At 46.3% G+C, this 23,585-nt stretch overlaps 2 protein-coding genes across 3 annotated transcripts; one reads left to right on the top strand and one right to left on the bottom strand.

Moving 5' to 3' along the window:
- Window positions 1–988: 988 nt before the first annotated feature.
- Window positions 989–4,051, top strand: LOC136535080 (BTB/POZ domain-containing protein At2g04740-like). 2 transcript variants are annotated; one of them, XM_066527415.1, is made up of 6 exons: window positions 1,180–1,595; window positions 2,352–2,512; window positions 2,584–3,099; window positions 3,195–3,231; window positions 3,331–3,464; window positions 3,550–4,051. In XM_066527415.1, exons 1-6 carry the CDS (start codon window positions 1,314–1,316, stop codon window positions 3,875–3,877), a joined length of 1,458 nt encoding a protein of 485 aa, XP_066383512.1. In that variant the 5' UTR covers window positions 1,180–1,313; the 3' UTR covers window positions 3,878–4,051. The 2 variants fall into 2 exon arrangements, with proteins under 2 accessions (XP_066383511.1, XP_066383512.1); XM_066527414.1 differs by having other exon boundaries at window positions 989–1,595; window positions 2,352–3,099.
- A 416-nt stretch (window positions 4,052–4,467) lies between these two features.
- On the bottom strand, window positions 4,468–8,320 carry LOC136535083 (rho GDP-dissociation inhibitor 1-like). The gene is made up of 6 exons (XM_066527417.1): window positions 8,240–8,320; window positions 7,794–8,147; window positions 7,514–7,580; window positions 5,069–5,290; window positions 4,864–4,988; window positions 4,468–4,738 (listed from the first exon to the last, which is right to left on the bottom strand). Exons 2-6 carry the CDS (start codon window positions 8,121–8,123, stop codon window positions 4,661–4,663), a joined length of 822 nt encoding a protein of 273 aa, XP_066383514.1. The 5' UTR covers window positions 8,124–8,147; window positions 8,240–8,320; the 3' UTR covers window positions 4,468–4,660.
- Window positions 8,321–23,585: the final 15,265 nt, after the last annotated feature.

Consider the following 23,585-nt stretch of genomic DNA (forward strand, 5'->3'; position numbering starts at 1 on the left):
CAAGCATGATTAGGTGTTGTCGACCAGAAGCTACAATGTTAAGGATAAAATGTCACGTATAGGTATAGCAATCATTCGATGTTATGATTCATTAGATTTGGGAGGCTCAGTCACACCAAACAAACACAATAGTCATGAGATGACATGATAGTGCAGATAAACATATTGGAGCTATAGCTTTAGCTTCCCAGTGTACACCCATGAAACAGAATCATGTTTTCACAATGGCTTGGCTTCACAGGTGCATCAAGTTTTAAGCTTTGAAAATATGTAGTGCCAAAGTTTACGCAAAGCATTAATCAATTCATTGTCACTGGCTCTAGATTTGAAGAAAGGCAAGGCAAACCTAAGCCCAGGCATGCAGGCATTCAAATAAACCCTAGCCTTCATAGAAATAAAAAAAAAGGAAGGCAAGGCAAACCTTCAAGTGCGTGAGGTCTCAGGCTTTGTCCGTGGAGGTGGGGGCACTGGCCACGCGCATGATCTCCGTGGAGCTTTCGGAGTCGACGTCGCGGACGGCACTCGATGTAGATCACGATGGAGGGACGTGTCTCCGCCGCTGATCGTACGTCGCGGAATCGCCGTTGCTGGTTGCCGTGATCAGGATCCCGGTCGTCCTCCGTCGTGGACTGCTAGCACGGGCACGTCGCAGAATCGCCGTTGCTGGTTGCCGTGACGGACGGGCGGGCGTCGGGCTTCCTTTTTTTCGTCGATGACGGACGGGCGAGCGTCGGGCGTGCTCGCGCGGAAGGGAATTTTTGTTTTCTTTTTTTCGTCGATACGGACGGCGTTTGTTTCCTTTTATACGGACGGGAGCGTTGAAGCCTCCGTGATGAGTCTCAAGTTTTCAATTATAGTAGAGACAGTAGAGATAGTGTCATATCTCTGATGCGCAAACGTTATAACGTCATCAATCAATTAACCCTATTTGTAATGGCATGATTAAATTAACTCTTTTCTAAATTTCCACGGAATGAAATCTCCTCTCCAGCGCCGGGCCTCGCGTTCGCGTCCGCATCAGATATTTTCTGCGCACCAATTGTCTTCTGTGGACTATCCCCCGCCGCCGCCGGCCGCCGCGCTGCCAATCCGGACAGACATGGACTCGGAACCCGACGTCGAACTCCGGGGCCTCGACATCGACGTCGAACTCGACCCGGAGGACCTTCAGCCGTCGGTGCCCCTCAAGAAGGTCCCCGGCGGTGATCTCTTCGAGGCGGCGCGGGCCGGGGACTGCGACCGCCTCGCCCTCCTCCTCGAGGCCGGCGCCAACGTCAACGCGCGCGACCGCTGGGACTCCGTCGCGCTCTATTATGCCTGCCTGGCGGGACACGCCGAGGCCGCGCGGATGCTGCTCGAGGCCGGCGCCGTCTGTGCCGAGCGCACCTTCGACGGCGACCGTTGCCACTACGCGGCCCTCAACCTGCGCCTACGCTGGCTGCTCAAGTCGTTCGAGGCCAGGCCGCCACCGCTCGCGCCGCTCCCCGCCGCGCTGCGGTCGACGTTCCTTGCCTGCCCCGCCAACCGCACCGCTTTTCTCGAGATGCTCCAGGGGAGCGCCGGCGCTGAAACCGCTGCCCTCGCCGCGGCCGCCGGTGAGTGCTGCTTGCCCACGTTTCTTTGAATTCTCGTTCTTGAGCTGTGTTGATGGTAAGTCCAAAGATTATATTAGTAATTGGGCCATTACTCCACTAATCATAGGAAAGGATGACTCGTTTTTAATAATGTTTGTATTGCTACTCATTTATCTCATGGATATGCCAAGATCGTTGGGAGTAAAAAATGATCTTCATTTTGTAATTAATATGCTTACTGTAATGTGCAATAGGTTCATCTTGCTGTATGCAATGTTTAGTAGGACAAGAATTATGTTTGCATAACTTATTTTATCCAGCACAATGTGCATAAGTCTGAATGCAAGTATGTAACTTTATTTTCTTGCATTTCTTGGATTGCTCATTGTTGAGCTATTTTGATGCCAAGTAGAAAGATTGGAATTGAGGCTGCAATTCAGAATTTGGGATATTGGGGTTCTCAAATATGATTTCCAATTCAGGCACTATGTTTACCAGAATCTTAAGAATAGTTACTTCAATATTCGAATTCTTAACCGTTCATTACTTGTGTATGCCAATGTCAGTCTATAAGGTTACTAAGAGTGGATAAGATCTGAATTTCTCAAACCAATGCATCATGTGTAATCAGTTCATCTAGCAATATGCAAAATGTCTGTAAAAAGGTGATGACTGCTTTGGTTATTTCATCCAGCAATGTGTAGAAGTTTAAATGCGGACTTTGCTTTACTATTGCATATTGAAGTTGATTTAACATATATATACCTGAATATGCAGGATTTGGGCCAAAGGATGATCCATCAAGTGCTTGCCTTTTCCCTCCAGATATTACATTCTACGTGGACAGAAAGCCTGTTGAAGCTCATCGGGTCATCCTTTGTGCCCGATCTCCTTTCTTTGAAAAGAAGTTCAAGACAGACTGGAAAGACAGGAAGGAAGTGAGATTTTCTAACCAAAAGTTGTATTATGGCGCCTTATACAGCCTCATCCATTTCTTCTATTCTGATAGACTGGAGGTAGCTGTCGATGACATGGAAAATTTGGCGCGGGCATGCAAAGTTTGCAAGTGTGAGGAGTTGCAAAAGATTTTGGATAAAGAAGTTGTGCATCAGAAGCATGCGGAGTACAAGTCAGCAAGAGAACTGGATTTGGACAATTCACAGAAACGGTTCATCTTACAAGTGCAATCCTTGCCTGAGGAAGATCGCCTTCCATCAGCCTTGCAGCGTATTCTGCAGACTTGTCTAGCGAACTCAAGAGAAGGCTATTGTAGTGAGGAATCCAATGAGATGATAAGGAACTCGGAGGATGATGATCTTGCCGATCTTTATATTAAAGTAGGTGATAAGGTTTTCCATTGTCATCAGGTGATTTTGGCCTCGAGGTCGGAGTACTTCAGAGCCAGGCTTTCTCGAACTGTTGATTTCCTTGAAGGTAACTGTGGATTTCAAGCTGCTCAGAACGTTCCTGTTCTTGAGGAGCATGACTTAAGTGCAGAAGCATTTGTAAAGATGCTCGAGTACATGTAAGATCCAATTGTAATTTACATATTTTGCCACTGTTGTTTTATTATTGCTAATGCTGTTTTCTGGCCTACTTTTTTTCTTGCGAAACTTTTAGGTATACTGATAAGCTAGAGCATTTGGATCCTGATCAGGTAGGGGTACAAAACTTGAGTTTATTACCTCCTCTTGTAATAAATGACAATACTGATTTACTTTCTTCATGAAACTAAACTCAAGTACAACTGTGGCAGGCTGAAGAACTATTTGATGTTGCATCAAGGTACCTGCTGTTTCCCCTTAAGCGGGTCGTAGCTGATATGCTGTTGCCATATCTGGAACATGTTTCTCCTGCAGAACTGTGCCACTGGTTGATGCTGTCTGACATGTACGACTGCTCAATATTCTTGATGCTTGCTGTGAATAGCTTATCTAGTTTGTTACTGAATTTCAGATTTTACTCCTAAACGCAGATATGGTGTAATGAAAATAAGGGAGTATATCTTGGATATCATTGCTTGCAACTTTGAGATGTTCGCAGACACCCGAGAGTTCCGGGCCTTGCTCTTGACTCTTCCGCCACCATCCGGAGATGACTCACTGCGGACAACTCGTCCTAGTGCACCTGGGACTGGAGGCAACACCGACCAAGGCAACATTCTTGATGATTTGCGTGAGAAGTGGCTCGAAGCAGAGGGTGCTGAGCTCGACGAGAGGGATGAGAGTGCAGCTCTGTTCGACAGGCGACTGGAGATGCTTATGCTAGTTGCAGAGAAAGAAGCCGATGATGTAGACGCTTGAGTTTCAGTGAGAACTTGTGCTAGGGTAGCACTGTTTTTTGCAGTCTTTACTGCAGAGTGGTTTAGGCTTGTGTGTTATAAGTTTATCTTTTGTTTTATGAACTTCAAACAGATCAGTTTTGACCGATCAAATATCCAGTGAGCAACCATAGTATGAATGAATGAATTAAACGAAGTCAGTTTTGTTGAAGATCATATGATTTTGATGTAGAGTCTAGATGATAGTAAAAAACTAAATTTAGTTTCATGCTCCCTGCAAATTGCTCTTTCATTGCTTGATTGCTCGAGACCTGCTCATGGATCATCTTACTAAGATTATTCGTAGAATCAGTTATCATGTCTTAGAGAATAATACACCACAACTATGTTCTCTTCTTGGGGGTGGCGCTGCAGCACCTGCCCTGGCTCTGCCCATGAACTGCACACATCAGTTCCTGATGCCTCACTTGTGCTGTCAGCTTCAGCTCCCAGGCTGATTCTAGGGAGCTTTATCAAACGCTATTTTAGTGGATCACTCACAAGTTATCTTTGAAATAAATGAAGTAAAATGCTGGGAGCTAAAGAAAAGTTAGCTTATCCTGATTTACTTGTTGCACAGAATCAGTTCGCCTATATAGTTTATCCAAGTAACTAATTCTTAACTCTAGAAACAATCCGGTTACCATTTTATTAGGCAAGCCCAACAGTTTGGGACTTGATGAGTCATAGCCAAAGCATGTACGCAGTACGCCCACGTGAAGCAGAAGCAGAGTAATTAGTGAGTGATTGAAAAGCACGCTGCTCATCAGGTTGACGTCCAATCACGGCGGATGTCAAAGGTGTAGTTCATCTCCAGGTAGCACTTCCGGTCGTCGTCGACAAACTGTTGAAGCAAAAAAATAAAAAAAGGAACATCTCTTGCTCATTGACTTGCAGAATACATATGCAGAGGCGTAAGTGAACACTGCAGAGTGGTGTATGAATGTTCCAGCCATCCAGGAGGGCTACCTTTGTTCTTGCAGAGTATGATCCGCGGGCAAAGATCCCAGACGGAGTTATCTCCTCGGGCGTCAGGTAGGTGTAAGGCTCGGCCTGGGGGCTGAAGGTGCCCAGCATCTCCTTGGTGCTGTCCACTGTGACAGACAGTGCAATTCATCAAAACTATCCCAAGATCACCTCCAGTCTCCAGGAGAAGGACCTAGCTAGTAGCTACCTCTGATGCCGGCCTTCCAGACGGTGTTGGTGTAGCGGAGGCCGGAGACGATGTTGTCGGCGACGGAGAAGGTGAACTTGAGCCTGTAGGCGCTGCCTTCCTTGAGCGTGAACCACGGCTCCTTGCTGCTCTTGGGCTCCGCAGGCAGCGGCAGCACCATGTCCGGCCGCCCGGGCGACAGGATGGACAGCCTCGTGATCTTCACGTCCGGCTCCAGCGTCTCTGCAGTTTGATTAATTCGTCACTCTTGTTGTGTTGTGAGCTTGACTTGGAACCGAACACGACAATAGACTCAAAAGATCGAGTACTATGCACCAATTCTGTCCAACGCACAGACCCAACCAGATCGAAAGAATTCATTCATAGTGAACAGAGTTTAGACAAGCAAGAAGTTCCCGATTTCATCTTGGCACATGCATTGCTCTGTTATTAGTAGAAAGAAAAGAAAATATGCATCATTATGCTTTGTGCTGTTTCTTGTGGCACGGTTTGGAGACGCTGCATCATTGTCGTTCACAGCCTTCGAGGGCATTGTCATTGACCACCAAATGGAGCACTATCATATGAATAAAGTACAGAATTAGATACCTAGGCAGCTGGAATGAATGAAAGATGTCGCAGCAAAGTGCGGCCTGGAGCAACCTTCCGTTGCAAATGATTTGGGTCAAAAGGCCGTGAAAGCACGCCATACGGTCTTTTCTGCAGTATCCCGACATGACGCACTTTTTCACTTTTCTCATAGGAGAAACGTCTGGCTGGTTATTAGGGCAGCTAAAGTTAGTGGCCTCGATCAAAAGTTAGCTGCCATGTTTTTGCTTTTCTATTTAATTAACACCCAACTTATTTTTTTTATATTTGTTACCCCTTTTATTTTTCTTTTCCCATTTGATACTTCTGTTGCTTTAAAGCGATAATGATGTTAAGTCCTAAATGAAACGACTTTTTTCCATGCCTTTTCTCTCTCACAAATGTCTTAGCTTTTCGTCTAAAAGTAGTGGCTTGTGCATTTTATCAGTCGGAGCATTCGCAGCTTCTATGGAATGCTCTGGCACGTCGCAGAGCCACTACTCGGGGATGACATGGATGATTGGTGTGGAGGTAGAGGCTGAAACTACAAGCCAAGGTGCCACGTTGGGAAAGGCCTTAAGGGCAATTCAGTGCCATCTTGGTACTACTCTCTTTGAAATCACCGTGGTCCTATATGTGTGCAATTTCTTTTTTTTTATTTTTAATTTCTTTCGGCTTGTAGCTTCGCTACGCAACCCTAGTGAACAATTTACTTGTACTTGACAATAATTCTGAACTGGACAACGTGTATGTATTCTCAACATAACGGGGAGAACTAAGCGTACCTCTGCAGGTTATATTACTCGGTGGAACTTGCTCACCCTTGTTGCCACCCTTCGGTAAATATATTTTTACATTTATTCTAAGATTTGATGACACTATTTTCTTATGGTGTAGTGTTGGTTCTCCATCAATAGTTGTTTTATGCGGTGACTTCATGGATCTTAAAATTTGCTAGTTCTAGTTCAGTTGTTCGACGATATTTACACGGGTAAGATTTACTTCCTCCTTCTCAAATTATATGATTACTTAGCCCAGTCTCACAGCAGCTGCGGTGCCACTGTGTCTGAGTGGGATAGAGGTTCGAGAGTTTTCTTGACCTACGTGAGAAAGTCTTCTTCTTAAGCACAATGCCCAGGGCTGTTTTACACCCCACGGGTCGAGCTTTTTTTAAATATAGTGTGTGTATATATGTGTGTATAATAAAAACTATTAACTAGAAAAGCCAAAACATCTTATAATTTAGAATGGAGGGAGTACTTGAATGTGATGAGCTTACGTACCTTTACTATAATTTGGAAAAGAGTGGCAACCATCAAACAATTTGCAGCATTTTAGGAAAATGCCATCTTTTAATCTTATTTCCAAAGTAAACAGAGAAAGTGTTGCTTGCTTGTTATCAGATCAGATGCTGTCTTCTTTTTTCACCTTTCCCTTTCTGTTGTTTGCGGTTCAAGGTGTAAATATTTGCACGAGCGGAGATACTGAACACAATGTAACGAGGTACAGGCAAACAGGAAAGCTAAAACTATCTCCAACAACACCACCTAAAATATAAGACCCATTTGACTTTTGGATAACGGTATAGTTAAAGGGTTCAGTATTCATTCGACATCTTCTTCAAATCCTTTCTGCACATGGGTTTTTAGAAGAGAGGATGTTTATATTTGGGTTGTATATCAGACAACCCAAAATAGGTCTCTCATATAGGTAGTCTGTTGGAGGCTGATTTTAAGTCTCTGTTACTCATTTTATGTTTGATTGTCCATGTAAACCTCTCGTCGAAGACGGTCTAAGCACGTAGGCAAAGTGGTTGTTCACCATAGCACGGGAAAAAGTATGGAGAGGTTTGAACGGAGAGTATGGATTGAAAAGTACCTCCAACGGTGCTCAAATCGACGCTGCCCAGGAGCTGCTCCTTCCATCTACTCAGGCTCTCATCATCCTTTTTTATACGTCATCAGTAACACCAGGGCCAACAACAGGTAACAGCCAAGTGAGCGACGGATTAGTAGTAGCAAAATAATTAAGAAGCAATTAGTTGAGGCGTAACTGACCTAAAACAGAGGAAGAAGAAATAAAGAAGTACGTAAATCAAGCGGAGCGGTACAGCGAATTGCGTCGGCAAGGAAAATTGACTTGTTTCACTTTCACGCACCTTGTCCTTGTCGAGCTGCTCCTTGATACTGAGTCGGGGGCCGAGGTCGATGTCCTTGGGCGGCGCCGCCGCCTCCTCTTCCTCTGTCTCCTCCTCGTGGGTGTTGGTGGTGGCGCACAGCGACGCCTCGCTGAGCTTCCGGCCCACCGCCTCGACTGGCTGCTCCTGCTCCGCGGCGGCGGCGGAGCTGCACTCCTCCTCCGCGCGCCCTCGCTCCGTCTCAGCTGTCCCCTGCAGCCGCTGCCGCTGCTCCTCCTCGTCCTTGGCGGCGGAGCAACAAGTGACGACAGCGCCGACGGCTGCCGTGCACGGCCCGTGCGACGACGACATATCTGGACTTGCTTATTGTGTCGTCTGCAGCAAAGAGAGACGGAATTCGCTCAGAGGCGCGCCGATGCCAAGATGCGTCCACCAAAAGGAGAGACGGAATTGGCTCGGAGACCAACCGGACCCGGAGAGGGAGCGGCACAAGCACAAGAATGGCAGGGGCCGCCGGAGCCCGGACGTGACGGCCGTGCACTCGCGCAGCAGTTTTAGTTCAGGCGTCATCAGGGACGCGAGCAGGGGCTGTACATTTGTTAGCGCCACCTCGCGCGCTCCATTCTTGACGCAAACGCAACGCACGAAATTCGCGCACGACGCTATGCCTTTTAGTCCTAACTCCTAATGCTTCGTATGATCATGATGCCTGCCTCTGCTGCTGGTATAAACTTAACTCCTACTCAAATCTGTGCACTAGTCCCTGACGAACGACGAGATTTCATTTTTAGGAAAACAAAAAAAAATGGCCCAAAAATTCCGTGGAATGGACATAGTGTGACGCATCGGGTGAACGTGTAAGCCACACTTCCACTTCGCAGAGTAGCTAGCGTGAGCTCTGCAAATCAATCTGATAGCAGAGAGCTCACTTGCTATTTTTTTGCCCAAAAAAGAGTAAAATCTTGGCAGAAAACTTCAGCAGGAAAGCCACGTGAACTCTATCAAAATGATTTGCACATGGAGTAGTACGTGACCAATTGAAGAAAGCTTCGTTTGTTCTGAAATTGAATGTCTTCACGGGCAGGGCGCCCGCCGGATGACTTCGGCTGCACCTGCCGAGAGACTCGTCCACTGTTCATCGCTTGCTCAACTGGCTCCGCACAGCAACGTCTCACGCTGCTCATGTCATTGGTAGTTGCCGCGTAACTATCTCCAGCCCTCGGCTCATAAAGGACCGATTCTGAACATCTGAAGCCCTATACGGCTATACTTCTCCGTACCCCCCCCCCCCCCCCCCCCCCCCACCCAAAAAAAATATTACAATTGTAGGATTTGAGGAGCAAATTAAGATAAGTGTAAAATGACTCCACTGTCTTTACATAAAGGTTTCTGATGCACTGACGGTTTGGATTTGAAATCATTATAAGTACCAGCACAAGCATGGCATAAAGTTTCAACAGCATCTAGGTGTAGGTCCCACTTTGATGTGATAGCCTGCAATGATAGTATCTATGTATGCAATTTTTTTTGGACAAATTTAAACTCTATAATTGTAACTTTTACGGAACCGAGGGAGTAGTTCGCATAAATTTGTTTTGGAATGAATTCGCTCTCGGTGCTATGCATGCAAATTGCTCCCAGACTTACACAAGCGGTGTGGTGCCATTGTCTAGGAGTAACGGGCCTCGAGTGTATTATGTATAGCAACAATAAACCTCAATCACCACTAGTCAGCGTGTTTTCATGGTTTCCTTTTGCACTGGAAGGAATTTTGGTGCTACATGTCTTTGTTCCAGATCATCAGGGTTTTACAATGCTTTCTATCAAATTGTCCAAATTTTACTAACAATGTAGTTTTTCGGGTCAACTATATGCTCAGCCAGCTCTTCTGCTAGAAAAGTAATCGCCAAGGTGGTCCAGTTCTGGAATCGGCGACCTTTATCTTCTCAATTGTTTTTTTTTTTTTTGACAGAATTATCTTGTCAATTGTTGTGCCACCTCCCATCGTCTAAGACCGGTAAAATACATCAGGCAGTCCCAAAAGCATGGTTTCTTGACATAGTTTCCAAAAGAGAAAAACAACAATTAATATCTAAGTAGAAACTATCCTTCCCAACCCATGGTTTTCATAGTAGTTTCTATACAAAGGATAACTTAAATGCAGCATAAAAAAAGAAGTAGAACAACTGTGGCCAGCAACAATATAGCCTCATATGCATAGTCGACAGTATGTTTGCATCAAACACAAGACTTTGGAACGCCTAGCTTTCCAGAGAACCAAATATTCATACATATGTTTCTAGATAACCATATATTAATCATAGCAAATTAGCAATACATAAATGTTTTCTGAGAACATATATTAATCATAGCAGTCCTTAATAAAGATAATAGGTAGCATTTATATTTGATAACAAAACAATAAGGTGGCATCATCCATCATATCTCATTAGTTAGGCAGACAGTTCGGACCCATATCATTAGGCAGGTTGCACGGGTACTCCAGAAGCCATCAGTTCACGGCACGCAGGTACTCCAGAAGCCATCATCTACAAGAGAATAGTTTCATATCAGCAAAAAAAAAAAAAAAAGTTTAACAAGATGCAGTGAATCAGCAAAAAAATGAACAGTTCAGGATAATTCAAAGCTGCCACTTTCATCCAGTGTTCAGAGTTCAGACTGGTTCGCAGAAGGACGCCAGGAAGAAGGACAAGCGCTCCTCGACGACCGCGACGCCTTCTCCGTAGTCATCGGCGCGCGCGTCCCCGGTTCTCCGCCGCCCCCGTCGCCGACGGCGCCGTCGACGACAACGTCAGGGACATCGTGCCTGAGAACTTCTCCGTCTCCGCGCGCGGCAAGGAGCTGCTCAAGAGCGCCTCCCTCCGGATCTCGCACGGCCGCAGGTACGGCCTCGTCGGCCCCAACGGCATGGGCAAGTCCACCCTGCTCAAGCTCCTGGCCTGGCGCCAGGTCCCCGTGCCACGGAACATCGATGTCCTGCTCGTCGAGCAGGAGATCATCCGGCGATGACCGCTCCGCCCTCGAGGCCGTGAGCGAGCAGGCGAGCGCGCGCCATCTGCGCGGCGGCGGCGGCGCACTGGATCCGGATGGAGGCCGCTCGAAATGTACTTTGATCCGTTGATAAAATAAAATACTAACTTGGTTTACCTATTTAATAGCCAATTAAAACTTTGTAAAGGATTTCTTAATAATAACCAATTGAAACTATGTAGTCCAAACATTTCTCAACTTTACACTGTGATCTCGACACAGCTTCTAACGAGCAAACCCAATAGCCATGAAATTTGAGCAGGCCATCCACCGGGCATCTCTACGACAGAAAGCACAAAGAAGACATGTACATCAGATATTGTGTTGGAGACATGTCTATCCACCGGGCATCTCTTTTGTCTGTCCAGAGCCACATAGGAACGATACCAGTGTACGATGAATTAACACCGGCTCTAATATTTCAGAGACGCCCTTCTTTAAAGCCCGTCTATTCTAGGGAACACATAAGACATGAGTACAATTTCAGAGATGCGGCTCTTTGAATCCCGTCTTTTTTTTAACACACGGGGAGTCTCCCGGATACTCTTACGAAGAAAGGTGAGGCACAATCCCGTCTATTCTAGAAAATACAACTGAGATGGGTACACTTTTAGAGACGCATGTAATTTGATACGCATCTCTTATTTGTTGTATACTCCCTCCGTCCTAATACATAAGACGTAACCACTTTCTATTCAAAGTCCCATAATATAAGACGTGCTCTCTCTAGAGACGCATGCACATCGATACCGTAGTACTAGTGTTTAGAGAGAGAATTAAATATGTTTCTTGGTCTTTGAACCTGAGGTGGTTCACCTTAGGGCGTCCCCAACAATGCCACTTTAGCTAGCTTATAGGAATCCATGTCATTATTTTTCTCATATGGAAGAGAGAGAAAATGGAAAAGAGAAGAGACTATCTCTTATCTCAACACCTATCTCGCTCAAAAAAACGAGACAGGTTGTGGGCCTGCTCATAAAGAATGAAAGGGGGGAGAGAACATGTAGAATAAAAAAAACATTTATATATGAAGTCTACATCATAAAGTGGCAATGACACGACATGTATAAGCTAGTTGCTATCTCATACTATTGAGGACGGCTTTATATATATTGGATAGAGGGAGTACTTCAAAGAATATTGTTTTTTGTCGGTGATGGGCCAAGTTTTCTGTAACACCCTCGGTGTTGCACTGTACAGCTTTTTGTTAAAACACTGCATGAGCATCATACTTATGTGTACATGTATGAATTATAGAGTGTAAAGCAATATACATAACTTGAAACGTTCGTCGGAAACACGAAACGAATGTTATATTTCATGAAGCGTTGTATTACTTAGGGTTCTAAATGAATTTTTATTGAATGGAAATGCTATAGAACGCATATGCGAAACTTTAGTAAAGTTTGTAGTACAAACTTCGTAGGTGATGGTGAAATACTCGCGGGCGAGAACGGGAGTCACTAGCTAGCTTAATTGGTAGCCTGGAAATCGAAGTTGACGCAAAACCGATCGAAACTTAGTCACTTTTCTTAAGTCTGAAAATGGGTCGACGAAGCTAAGTTCGACAATTTTTATAGGAGGGTCGGGTTAAGTAGTGGCATGGTTTCAGGGTTTCTTTTAGTAGCCTGATATACCAGCTAGAGCGTAAAATAGGTGGTGTAGCTACAGGATCATCGAGTTGGCTTTTTGAGCAGCTTTAAAATGCGTGCAAGGCACGTTCCCGATCAGCTTCGGTGTCTGGGCGCGGTCACCGTGACTCGGCCGGTGTCGCCGCATAGGCCATACCGCCGTTGCCGCGTTTGGCACGCTACTCACTCGCACACGCGCACGCTGGGCCCGGCAAGCCTGGCTGCTCTGCCTCCTCTATCGCGTCCACCTGAGCCCCGCTGCTCACCGTCACGTCGAGCTGCACCTCGGTCACGCCGCGCGCCGACCGTCGCTGTCACACGGCTACTGCTCCTGTTGACCTTCGGCTGCACGCGTGTGGGCTTGCCCCGCCTACCTTCGCCTTCACGTCTACGCGCGATGCGACGCCACGTTGTTGCTTTCCTTGACTGTGCCACGCCACGTTTCCATCATGTCGTCGGCCGGCCGAGCCGCGCCAAGGCCTAACCACAGAGCTAGCCCCAGATGGTAATTGCGCGCATCTAGAGGTTGGTTTGGAATCCAGCAGTCGTGCCAGACTTGCCACTGCTGCTGTCGTATGGTGTCCGTTCCCAATTTAAGTTTTCGCCCATCGCCGGTCGCCATAAGTCCGAACGGCGTCGTCCAAGCAATTGGCCTTGCATAGTCCACCTCCTTCCTATTAACCATGCACACAACTAGCTCGGGTGGTTAGCCTATGATCGGAGTCCACCCGACGAGCTTTTGTCCTCCAGTGAGGTAATGCGGGGCGTTTTCCCCGCGGCGGCCTGCCATGGCCGTCGAGGCGGGTGCTCGGTCAAGACGGCGTGTCGTGCTCCATTGTTTCAATTGAGCGGTGCCTTGCATCGTGATTGACTTGGTTGCCTCGCTCGTGTAGAAATTTCATCGGTGGAGCAGCAGGTCGCCGGGGACATCGTCGCCGCACTTGTCGTGAACCAGAGCGACCCCGTGTACGTGGCCAGCAGTCTTGCCGTGCCCCATGACTTTGTCCAAGCCATCCTACATGTCGCTGGTGAGGCCCTCTTGCTCCTAGGGTAGCTGGTTGAGTTGGTTGGGGCCGAGGTTCGCCGGAGCGCGTGGCCATCACCGATGGACGCAGTGTTGCCGCTGTGTACGTGGCCGGTTTGTTTGGGATTAGAACGGGTGTATCTAGAACCTCTAGGGTGTTATCAGTACTCTAGTAATGGAGGCTAGGTAGTAATTGTAGCGCTAGGCTTGACATTTCATCGGCGTCGGCGTCACCACGGCCAAACCCCACCATGGTGCACGACCACGTCTCTATGCGACACCAGTCGTGGTGTTTGGTACCTCTATCGACTGCGCTTGCGATGAGGAGTGTCTCGGTGGTGAGTATTGCTGCCGGGGAGGTCCGTGCTCGCCGGCGTGTGGCCGGAGGTGCTGCGGCCTCTGTTAAGTACGGCTAGGGACTTGGAAATGTGAATTCGAACTGAACCGGGGGGTTAAGTGCGAGCGTCCGAGAGAGAGTTAAATAGTAGAAGGGACTACGGGTTCATTTAGTTGAATGACAGGGTCTCTTTTGCATAATCACCGGCGCGCGCGTGGGTCTCCCCGCGTTGGGCCGCTGTTGCGGGAGTGGGCCGCCGTGTGGGCCGCGCTGGTGCTGCGCTGCACCGAGTGAGTGGGCCGAGCCGTTCGCATTGTGGGCCGCAGCGATAGAAATCGGTTTTTCAATTTTCAGAACAGTAGTAAATGCTTATTCAATTTAGTTTTGAGCTGAACTTTGATAGTTTGTAGTAAATTCTGTAGATGTCCAAAAATAGTGAAACAAAATTTGTTAGGTTCACAAAAATTGGAAAGCTTAATATTAGGTAGCTTAATATTTGTAGGAATTTTTGTGGCAAACCTGTGATAGCTTTAGCCATAAAATTTTTACAGTAGACTCATGAGATTATTATGTGCTTACTGTAATTTTTATAACCCTAGAGTAGCTTGATAAATAGAATAAGCTAAGTACTACTTGTTTTATTATATATAGAGTAAGTCAGTATTAAGAGTAAGAACACCCTTAGTTGCTATGATAACATAAGTCATGCTTCATACTTGTTAATGGTAACAGTAGGTAACTTAGCACCTTAGTCGGTAGGACTCACTTAGTAGCTTGATAGATGTATTTTACTTTAAGAGCTGGTGTTGTCGTATTACTAAGTGTTGCATCATCATTTCATACATTTAGATCATGAGTTGGTAGAGTTTGTGCCCAAGGACAAACAGGATTACAAAGAAGTCATTGAGGAGTACGAGGAGGAGATCCTCGTGCAGGAAGGAGCCCCAGAGCCTTTTGGTGCTGACTTTGCTGACCCACCGCCTGCCCAAGGCAAGCCCTGGTGCATAACCCATATTTTATGATCAATGAATATATATATATATATGGTGTGCATTTGTGTTACAGGCATTTTATAGAAACTACATGCATAGATATATCTACCTATGAGTCCTACTAGCATAGGTCGAGTAGCTGCTATGCTCAGGGTATCGGTAGCGTGAGTAACATGTTGTTACTCACAATAGGAGATCATGATGATTACTCATGATAAAATGGTGGAAAGAAAAATGGTGACCGGGCAGGGATATGGTTGGGTACTAATGGGTGTAAGAGGTTGTGTCCTGCGACCAATAGGGCATAGCTTGGTTACACTTTTTCCCTGTCTATGTCAGTTAAGGACCGACCGTTGCATAAGTCTCGAGGCAAGTCACAGATTTATTATCCTGGGCACATACTTGGGTATGGGCGTAGGGAAGACTCGTTGCTCTCTTATCGTGGAATCCGGCTCTTTTCGAATCGACTGATTGGAGGCGGGGATGGTGGAGGTCCTTGCACTGCACTGAGTCTGGGACTCAGGAGTGGGGGCTTGGAGTCCAAGTTTGGATGGAGACCTGGACACCCAGGATAGGAGGGTGATGGGTTAGTCCTGCTTGTGCCTGGGGTACAAGCGGAGCATGTGTTTTCGGGGTACCCAGCTGGGGGCATTGATTCGTGAATCGTCGGGCAATCTGGTATGGCTTGTTTTGGGTCTAGCACCATAGTAAGAACTAAAAGATGGAAGGTGATGAAATGGAACTAATTGCTCAACTCTTGCTTGAAAGTAGAACATGTGCTTACATAGAATGGCTAGATAATAAATTAATATGGCTATTAATAATAACATAAATAAGGACTCACTATTAGTATTGCTTTCTGCAAAAAGGAAACCAGCAAGCCGTAAAGCTTATCATAACCCTTGGAGTCGGGAAATTATTCCCACTAGTCGGATAAGTCTTGTGAGTACATTGTGTACTCAGGGTTTATTTACCCCTGTTGCAGGTAATGTTTAAAGAGCACCTTTGTGTGGAGGATTCTTCTGGTGGGCACAGATGGATCCTCGTTCTTTATCGCTAGATGTTTACTTTTAATTCCGTTGTTTAACATTTCGCACTCTGACTTTGGAAATGTAATAATGTAATTTTTATGAACTCTGGATGTATGAAATGGATTAAGTATTGCAACTCGTTCTCATTATTGGATCCTCGGGGAAAATATGGATCTTTTAGGTTCTCCCTTGGGGTGTGCCCGACGGATACCGCTCGTTGTAGCTTGCTTTCGGGGTGCTTAGTGTCTGGTGGAAGACGAGTGCCTCCGTAAGTGTGGTATTTCGGGCGGTTCTGCCACAGTTGGTACTAGAGCCAATAATGGGTTATGAGTTCATCACTCTTTTCCAAAACTTAAAAATTTGACCAACAAAAGTTTTGCGAAAAGTAGGATGCGCTAAAGTTATGTAAATAAATATAAGCCCTAGCAATATGGTTTATTTAGGATAGCGGCACTGGTTTAATCTAATCAGTTTTCTACAGGTACACTAACTTACGTTGTGTAAGAAATTGCTTAGCATACGGAAAGTGAGTGTGCGATGTGCCGAAAAATTGCGAATGCCGCTATAGTCCGGCTTGAGTGAGCATACAGGCCGATACATGCATCATGATAGTAGCATCTTGCTTAAACTAAGGTCCCCCTACATGTATAATTGGATTAGTAAATTGATAGGACAACTAAAAAATGCTTTAATAAATGTCTCATAGTTTCTCTAATCCCTTGTTCTGATCTAGAAGGTTGTCCTAAGTGGTTGATTCCTTTCTCTTATAGATGAATCTGAGGTCTAGATGCAGGAGCACCAGTGCCGGTGTGAGCCATGGTCTGGGCGAGGGCCAAAGTGAGAGTGGCTGAGCCAATGAGCATGGCAATGGGGAGAGCCATGCGGCTCCACTTCTGGCTTCTCCTCCTTTTCTGCCGCCACAACCGCCACCTCCAATGACTCACACGGAGATGATGGTGGAACTGATGGCTGCTCGCCGTGAGTCAACCCGTGCCATGGAGCTAATGGCACAAGCTGTCGCTGGCATCGCCCGCGGAGGCCACAGGGGCAATGGTGGGAATGGGGTAGTGTCCATGGTCCTGAGGGACCATCCTCTTACTAGGATTTCCTTAAGACCCACCCGCCCACTTTCACACCGACAGCTGAGCCACTGGATGCGGAGCACTGGCCTCGCATTTTGGAGCAGAAGTTTCTGTTGCTCAACATGGCTGATGAGCAGAAAGTGCGCTTCGCAGCGCAGCAGTTGTTGGGGTCCACGAGTGTATGGTGGGATACCTTCCATGCCATGTAGCAGCCAGATCACCGGGTGACCTGGTAGTTCACCGCATCATTTAGGGAGTTCTATATTCCTACTGGTGTACTCAACAGGAAGCTGACTGAGTTCCTAGATCTTCGGCAAGGGGGTATGACAGTGATGGACTATGTCAATAAGTTCAATAACTTGTCCCAGTATGCTGGAATTCATGTGGACACCGACGATAAGAAGAGGGACCGCTTCTATCGCGGCCTCCCTTACAGTCTTCAGGAGAAATTGTATACTGGGAACTATCAAACCTTCGGGGCAATGATGAATGCTGCCATCGCCATGGAGGGATTGCATCAGGATTCCTAGGTAGAGTGGAAGAGAAAGCGGTTGGCTACGGGGTCTTCTAGCCACCCTCATACTCAGAAGGTACAGGTTGTTCGACGGGTGCCCTATCAATCATCAGGCGGGCATTCATTTCGGCAGCCCCAACATACTTCTTAGACTTCTTCCACATAGTACCGTGCACCCACTCAGTAGGTGCAGCCCTAGTAGCCTTAGGGACAGTAGGTCCCACCTCACCAGGGATCGGGAAACAAGCTTGGCGCTTGTTTCAAATGTGGCAAAGATGGCCACTATGCTCGAGAGTGTCCCCAGAACCATCCAGCCTAGTCTGCTCAACCATTGGCTAACTCCAAGCTAGTCAGGAGGACAGTGATCAAGAAGAAAGTGCCAGCCAGCCGATCTGGACAGGTGAATTTCACAGATGCTGAGCAGATATTGCAGCAGGAACCGATGATAGCTAGTATGTTCACCATTGATTCCCATCCACCTTATGTGTTATTTGATTTTGGTGCATCACATTCATTCATGAGCATGGGATTTGTAGACCGACACAACATATCTCTTATGGCTATACCGTATGCCTATAGAATCCATACTCTGGGTTCGCAGATGTGCATCAATACCCGAACGAACACAGTAAGCTTGGTATTAGCTACCCACACTTAACACCTATAGTTCATGGTACTACCTGGGAAAGGCATTGATGCTATTCTTGGAATGAACTGGTTGCGGGTGTATGGGGTAGTCTTGGATTTGAAGTAGAGAATCGTCGAGTTACGGCTTCCTTCTTCTAAGGATAGGATGTCTCTTCTGGTACCCTCAGATCCAGTCTTACCTATTGCTGCTCATGCTGAAGCCTCTCCTGATCTTACCTCTATTTCGATAGTATGTGAGTTCCTAGATGTTTTTCCTAAAGATCTACCTAGGTTGCCACCGGACAGAGAGGTGGAATTCTCCATTGAGCTAGAGCCTTGTACTACTCCTATCTCTCAACGCCCGTACCGCATGGCTCCAAAGGAGTTGGCTAAAATGAAGAAGCAATTGGAAGAATTGATGAAAAAAGGCTTCATCCGTCCTAGCTCTTCACCATGGAGTTGTCCAGCCATTTTTGTGAAGAAGAATGATGGTACTCTGCGGATGTGTGTGGATTACCACCCTCTTAATGCGGTAACAATTAAGACAAGTATTCTTTGCCCCGCATAGATACTTTGTTCGATCAGCTAGCTGGTGCCAAGGTGTTCTCCAAGATCGACCTTCGTTCAGGCTATCATGAGATCAAGATTAGACCACAAGACATACCAAAGACAACTTTCTCCACTAGGTATGGGTTGTATGAGTACCTAGTAATGTCTTTTGGTCTCACCAACGCTCTTGTCTTCTTTATGTACCTGATGAATTCAGTCTTTATGTCGGAGCTGGACAAGTTTGTCATGGTATTCATTGATGATATCCTGATATATTCCAAAAATGATGAAGAGCATGCCCAACACCTTCGGATAGTACTGGCTCAATTGAGGGAACACAAGTTGTATGCTAAATTCAGCAAATGTGAATTCTGGTTAGATTGAGTGTAGTTTTTGGGGCATGTGTTGACACCTGATGGCATTTCAGTAGATCCCAGCAAGGTGCAAAATGTGTTGAATTGGAAGTCTCCCAAGTCTGTGTACCAGATTCATTAGTTCCTTGGTCTAGTTGGGTACTATCGGCATTTCATTCCAGATTTCTCCAACATAGCTCAGTCGATGACCAAGCTGCTCCAAAAAGAAGCCAAGTTTGACTGGAGCCTAGCCTATGAAGAAGCCTTCCAAGCTTTGAAGACATTTCTGACAACTGCTCCTGTGTTGGCCCAACCAGATATTAATAGACCCTTTGATGTATATTGTGATGCCTCAAAGACAAGGTTGGGATGTGTGCTTATGCAAGATTGGCGTGTGATAGCTTATGCTTCGCGCCAACTAAAAAAGCACGAAGTAAATTACCCCACTCGTGACTTAGAGTTGGCTGTTGTGGTCCACACTCTAAAGATTTAGAGTCACTATCTGTTGGGCAACAAAGTGCATATTTTTACAGACCATAAGAGCCTCAAGTATACTTTCACTCAGTCTGAGCTGAATATGAGGCAAAGGAGATGGTTAGAATTGATAAAGGATTATAACTTGGATGTCCATTATCACCGAGGAAATACCAATGTTGTAGCTGATGCTTTGAGCCGAAAGTCACATCAGGTTGAGGAAACACCATTGTCTCTCAACCATGCAGAGGTGTTGGCTCACATTGCATTGACCTCAGACTTACTGGAGCAGATTATTCTGGAGCAAAGGCAAGATCCTGAAGAAATTTCGCACATCAGGAAATTGATTGCCGAAGGGCGTGGCCCTCACTTTAGTGTTGATGAGCATGGAGTAGTGAGATACAAGGATAGACTGGTGGTTCCATCCAATGAGGAGCTGAGAAGGAAGATTTTGAGTGAAGCCCATCATTCAAAGTTGTCTATTCATCCTGGCAGCAACAAGATGTACCATGATCTGCGCCACTTGTATTGGTGGTCTAACATGAAGTAGGACATCACCCAGTACATCGCAGAATGCAACACCTATGGGCAAGTTAAAGCAGATCATATGCGTACTCTAGGAAATTTGCAGCCCTTGCCCATTCCTATTTGGAAGTGGGAAGATATCTCCATGGACTTTGTGGTGGGTTTGCCCCATACATCCAAGGGCTATGATTCTATTTGGGTCATTGTGGACCGTCTAACTAAGTCTGCTCATTTTATTCCGGTGGACACTAAATATACAGCCAAGTATGCGGACATATGTTTTGATCGGATTGTGACCCTACACGGAGTCCCCCTTACTATCATTTCTGATAGAGCGTCAGTTTTTGTCTCTCATTTCTGGGAGCAATTGCAACACTGTCTTGGTACTCGTCTCCTCAGGAGCTCAGCATATCATTCACAAACTTATGGTCAGACTAAAAGGGTGAACCATGTGCTCAAGGATATGTTGCGAGCTTGTGCCATTTTCTTTTCCTGATAAGTGGGATGAATGCCTAAAGTTAGCTGAATTTTCTTACAATAATAGCTACCAAGAGAGCATTCGCATGGCACCATTTGAAGCTCTATATGGCAAGAAGTGTAGGACACCGCTTAACTGGGTTGAAGTGGGGAGACCGTGGATACTTTGGGCCAGAATTCATCAAAGAGGCTCGAGAGCAAGTCACCATTATTCGGAGTCTCTTGAAGGTAGCTCAAAGCCGACAGAAGGCTTATACGGACAAGCGAAGAAGGCCTTTGCAGTTTGAAGTTGGGGATTATGTGTATCTCAAGGTGTCTCCTATGAGAGGGGTGCATCGGTTTGGTGTCCATAGCAAGCTAGCTCCCTGATATGTGGGTCCCTATAAGGTTTTGGCACAGTGTGGCCCAGTGGTGTATCGTCTCCAGCTCCCTGATATTTTGTCTGCAGTACATGATGTGTTTCACGTCTTACAGTTGAAAAAATGTCTGCGGGTACTTGATGAAGCTGTAGAAGTTGAAGGACTTCCACTCCAGCCTGATTTGACTTATGTTGAGCACCCTGTAAAAATCCTGGATGAAAAGGAAAGAGTGACCAAGAACAGTGTGGTAAAGTTCCACAAGGTGTAGTGGCAAAACCACTCTGAGGATGAGGCCACATAGGAACAAGAGAGCTATATATTGAAGCATTACCCCCACCTTCTCTCTGGTTCTGATAGTTAGTTGCTACGTTGAAATGCTATAGAACGCATATGCGAAACTTTAGTAAAGTTTGTAGTACAAACTTCGTAGGTGACGGTGAAATACTCGCGGGCGAGAACGGGAGTCACTAGCTAGCTTAATTGGTAGCCTAGAAATTGAAGTTGACGCAAAACCGATCAAAACTTAGTCACTTTTCTTAAGTCTGAAAATGGGTCGACGAAGCTGAGTTTGATAATTTTTATAGGATGATCTGGTTAAGTAGTGGCATGGTTTTAGGGTTTCTTTTAGTAGCCTGATATACCAGCTAGAGCGTAAAATAGGTGGTGTAGCTACTGGATCATCGAGTTGGCTTTTTTAGCAGCTTTAAAATGCGTGCAAGTCACGTTCCCGGTCAGCTTCGGTGTCTGGGCGCGGTGACTCGACTGGTGTCGCCGCTCACTCAAGCGCGCCCACGTGCACCACCGCGCAGGCTGCACCGCCATTGCCGCATTTGGCACGCTACTCGCTCGCACATGCGCACGCTGGGACCGGCAATCCTGGCTGCTCTGCCCCTCCGTCGCGCCCGCCTGAGCCCCGCTGCTCGCCATCACGTCGAGCTGCACCCCGGTCGCGCTGCGCGTCGACCGTCGCTGTCGCGCGGCTACTGCTCTCGTTGACCTTCGACTGCATGTGCGTGGGCTTGCCCTGCCTACCTTCGCCTTCACGTCTACGCGTGATGCAATGCCATGCTGTTGCTTTCCCTGACTGCGCCACACCACATTTATGTCATGTCGTCGGCTGGCCAAGCCACGCCAAGGCCTAACCACACAGCTTGCCCTAGATGGTAATTGCGCACGTCTGGAGGTCGGTTTGGAGTCCAACAGTCGTGCCAGACTTGCCACCGCTGTTGTCATATGGTGTCCGTCCCTAATTTAAGTTTTCACCCATCGCCGGCCGCCATAAGTCCGAACGGCGTCGTCCAAGCAATTGGCCTTGCATAGTCCACCTCTTTCCAATTAACCGTGCACACAACTATCTCGGGTGGTTAGCCTACGATCGGAGTCCACCCGAGGAGCTTTCGTCCTCTAGTGAGGTAATGTGGGGTGTTTTCCCCACGGCGACCCGCCATGGCCATCGAGGCGGGTGCTCGGTCAAGACGCCGCACTGTCCTCCATTGTTTCAATTGAGCGGTGCCTTGCGTCGTGATTGATTTGGTTGCCTTGCTCGTGTAGCAATTTCGTCGGTGGAGCAGCAAGTCGCCGGGGACGTCATCGCCGTGCTTACCGTGAACCAAAGCAACCCCGCGTATGTGGCCGAGTGAGTGGGCCGAGCCGTTCGCATTGTGGGCCGCAACGATAGAAATCGGTTTTTCAATTTTCAGTAAAGTAGTAAATGTTTATTCAATTTAGTTTTGAGCTAAACTTTGATAATTTGTAGTAAATTCTATAGATGTCCAAAAATAGTGAAACAAAATTTGTTAGGCTCACAAAAATGCCATCTATCTGTTAGTGTAGTTAGATTATAGTTAGATATTACAATGATAGGTTCATAAATTCAAATTGAAAAGCCTAATATTTGTAGGAATTTTTGTGGCAAACCGGTGATAGCTTTAGCCATAAAATTTTTACAGTAGACTCATGAGATTATTATGTGCTTACTATAATTTTTATAACCCTAGAGTACGTTGATAAATAGAATAAGCTAAGTACTACTTGTTTTATTATATATAGAGTAAGTTGGTATTAAGAGTAAGAATACCATTAGTTGCTATGATAACATAGGTCATGCTTCATACTTGTGAAGGGTCGAGATGGCGGACTAGAGGGGGGTGAATAGTCTTTTCTAAAATTAATCGCGTCGGCTAACCGATACAAATGCGGAATTAAAACTAACGGTCTAGCCAAGACTATACCCCCACTATATATGTTCACTAGCACCTTGCAAAGATACTAATTATGCAACTAAGGTGCCGGGCTAGCTAGAGCTCTCCTAAACAATTCTAGGAGCAAGGTCACACAAACCTATGCTACTAGTACGTTAAGCAACAAGAGAGCTCCTACACATGCTAGTAAGCAAAAGCACAAAGCTAACGATGCTCACTAGCAATGCTCAATAACAAGGCAACCAATGCCTAATTAGAGAGCGCAAATACTTAGCTACACAAACTAAGCAATGTGACTAACAAGGTTACTAAAATCAAATTAGCCACACAAGGGAGCTACTTCTATGCTACACAAGCAAGAAGGTAATTAGCAAGCTACAAAAGCTATCTAATTACAAAAGCAACAACACAAGCGTAATGTATATGAAAGTAAACGCAAGCTTGTGTAACGGAGATGCAAACCAACGGGAAGAACAAGGTTGACACGATGATTTTTCTCCCGAGGTTCACGTGTTTGCCAACACGCTAGTCCCCGTTGTGTCGACCGCTCACTTGGTGGTTCGGCGGCTAATTGGCATCACCCGCC

The sequence above is a fragment of the Miscanthus floridulus genome, unplaced genomic scaffold, assembly GCF_019320115.1.
Source record: "Miscanthus floridulus cultivar M001 unplaced genomic scaffold, ASM1932011v1 os_2496_2_3, whole genome shotgun sequence".
Lineage (NCBI taxonomy): Eukaryota > Viridiplantae > Streptophyta > Magnoliopsida > Poales > Poaceae > Miscanthus > Miscanthus floridulus.